Here is a 1,967-nt window from a genome sequence, read left to right on the forward strand (position 1 = left end):
GGGGCCGTTCCTGGGAGAAGCCCAGCGAGGAAGCGGGAGAGCTGTGCTTGCCTCTAGGGGCGGGCATGGTGCTTTGGGAGAGCAGAGCTTTTCCACCTGGAATATTCGCTGCTCAAAAGCCCCTGGGTTGGTCACCAGCCCCTGCAGAGTCTCTGTTAAAATGTTCAAGTGACCGTTTCTCTGAAAGGCCTCACTCAGGACAGGAGTAGGGAGAAGGAAGAGTAGGGGCCAAGGGTTTGCAGTCCAGAGTCGGGGGTCTGCAAGGTCCTAGGGTCTGCCCACTGCCGTCCCCCTGCTGATGTCCTTGTCTTAGATTCAGGGGAGGCCTGACTGGTGCCCACTCTGGTCCACCTTGGGCAGGGCTACCAGGACTACCACACCCTGAGGATTCTGGTGGAGAATCAAGGCCGACTCGCGGACGGGCAGGATATGGACGGAGAGAGGAAAGGTGGGCAGCTGATTGCAGAGCTGGGGACTGGGGCCCTGCATTCCTGTCATCGCGACCCCAGGCGGGGGCCCCAGGCCGGGAGAGGAGCAGGTGCTCTGGGCTAGAACCACTGCCTTGGGCCTGAACCCAGACCGCATTGCTGGGAAGGGAGGGTGAGGACATCCTCCCTCCAGGCTCCTCCCACTGTGTCCACGCGGCACCAAGTCAGAGCCTCTTTGAGGGCAGCACAGTCAGGAGACAGTGTAGCGATGTCCCTAAGCAGTAGAAACGGCTCGTCCCTTCGTAGCGGCTCTGCTTCCTCCTCAGCCCAGTGCCTGCGTGTCACCTATACCCAGCCTCAGTGGTCCTGGCAGAGTCTCTCAGCCCAGTGCCTGCGTGTCATCTATACCCAGCCTCAGTGGTCCTGGCAGAGTCACACGCACTGCCCTGCTCCTGCCCCACGGCTGCAACATCAGAGTCCAAGCCCGCTGAGCCCCGTGTGGCCGGCCCTGGCAGGCGGCCGTCACCTCTGCAGTGCTGACGTGCGTGGGCCCCTTCAGGAGCTGCAGAAGGAAACCCCGCAGAGGCCTTTGCAGCTCCGCGCTGGCCAGAGCTGCCCGGGACAGCGCCCCCTCCCGGCGAGCCAGGGCACAGAGCCTGCCCAGGGCTGCACCCTGCCGGCCTCTAAAGCCCGCTTTCTCCCCTCCTGCAGGTTTAATTGGGGATATCTACCTGAACAACTCCCCATTAAGAAAATTCACCGTCTACAGCCTGGAAATGAAACCGAGATTTTTAAGGCGGTAGGTGCCTGGCCACTGACTCCGGGTGACTGATCGGAGGTGGAAGGGACCTCAGAGAAGTCCAAAAGAACCTCTTCAGTATTCAGATGAGAGAAGGAGCTGCGCAGGGTTGAAGGAATGACCCGAGGCACATAGTCATGTGGGGGCAGGAGCTGGGGCCTGAGGGGTGGTCCCCCCTGCCCCCATCCCCGCAGCAGTCTCCAGGGAAGAGGTTCCCCCGCAGGACACCACTGAGGCAGCTGCTTCTCTCCACTCTCATAGGAACATTCCTGACATCTGGAAACCAGTAACAGATCAAGTGCAGGGCCCCGCCTTCTTCCTTGGTTACCTGAGGGTCAGAGATCCGCCCAGAGACACCTTCATAAAGATGGCGGTGGGTGTCATTTCTGCCTGGCCACACCGCAGCCTCCCCTTCTCAAAGACCCTTGGAACACAGTTTTTATTGGCGTGGGGCCCTTCCCTGTGTGAGGGAGTCTAAGCTCCCGGCCCTCAGGCCCTCCCCAGGCACCTGGAAAGTGCCCTGCAGTAAATGAAGGAGCCGGGTCATGGGCATGTACCCCGGGGGGACCGCTGGGGCGTCGCCTGCCCGGGGAGTCGGGAGTCACCCACTGGTTCCCTGGTGCAATCCAGGATTTTGAGACCTCGCACCCTCAAGCACTCACCTGCAGCCCGTGGCGGGGTGCTGGAGGTGAGACTCCGCACACCTTTGCCGCCCCTCCTGGCAGCCACCGCTCCGTGCG

General features: G+C 61.7%; 1 protein-coding gene across 1 annotated transcript in view; it reads left to right on the top strand.

The window, feature by feature from the left end:
• LOC102470702 (beta-galactosidase-1-like protein 2) overlaps nt 1–1,967 on the top strand; it is a gene marked incomplete at its 5' end in the record, with an annotated part of 27,279 nt that overhangs the window by 24,329 nt on the left and 983 nt on the right. Inside the window, 3 exons of the mRNA XM_006149994.3 lie at nt 361–448; nt 1,140–1,227; nt 1,489–1,600. Of these exons, the coding sequence (XP_006150056.1) occupies nt 361–448; nt 1,140–1,227; nt 1,489–1,600 (288 nt within the window). The remainder of the gene's footprint in view (nt 1–360; nt 449–1,139; nt 1,228–1,488; nt 1,601–1,967) is intronic.

This window comes from Tupaia chinensis, unplaced genomic scaffold (assembly GCF_000334495.1).
Source record: "Tupaia chinensis unplaced genomic scaffold, TupChi_1.0 Scaffold000274_1, whole genome shotgun sequence".
Lineage (NCBI taxonomy): Eukaryota > Metazoa > Chordata > Mammalia > Scandentia > Tupaiidae > Tupaia > Tupaia belangeri.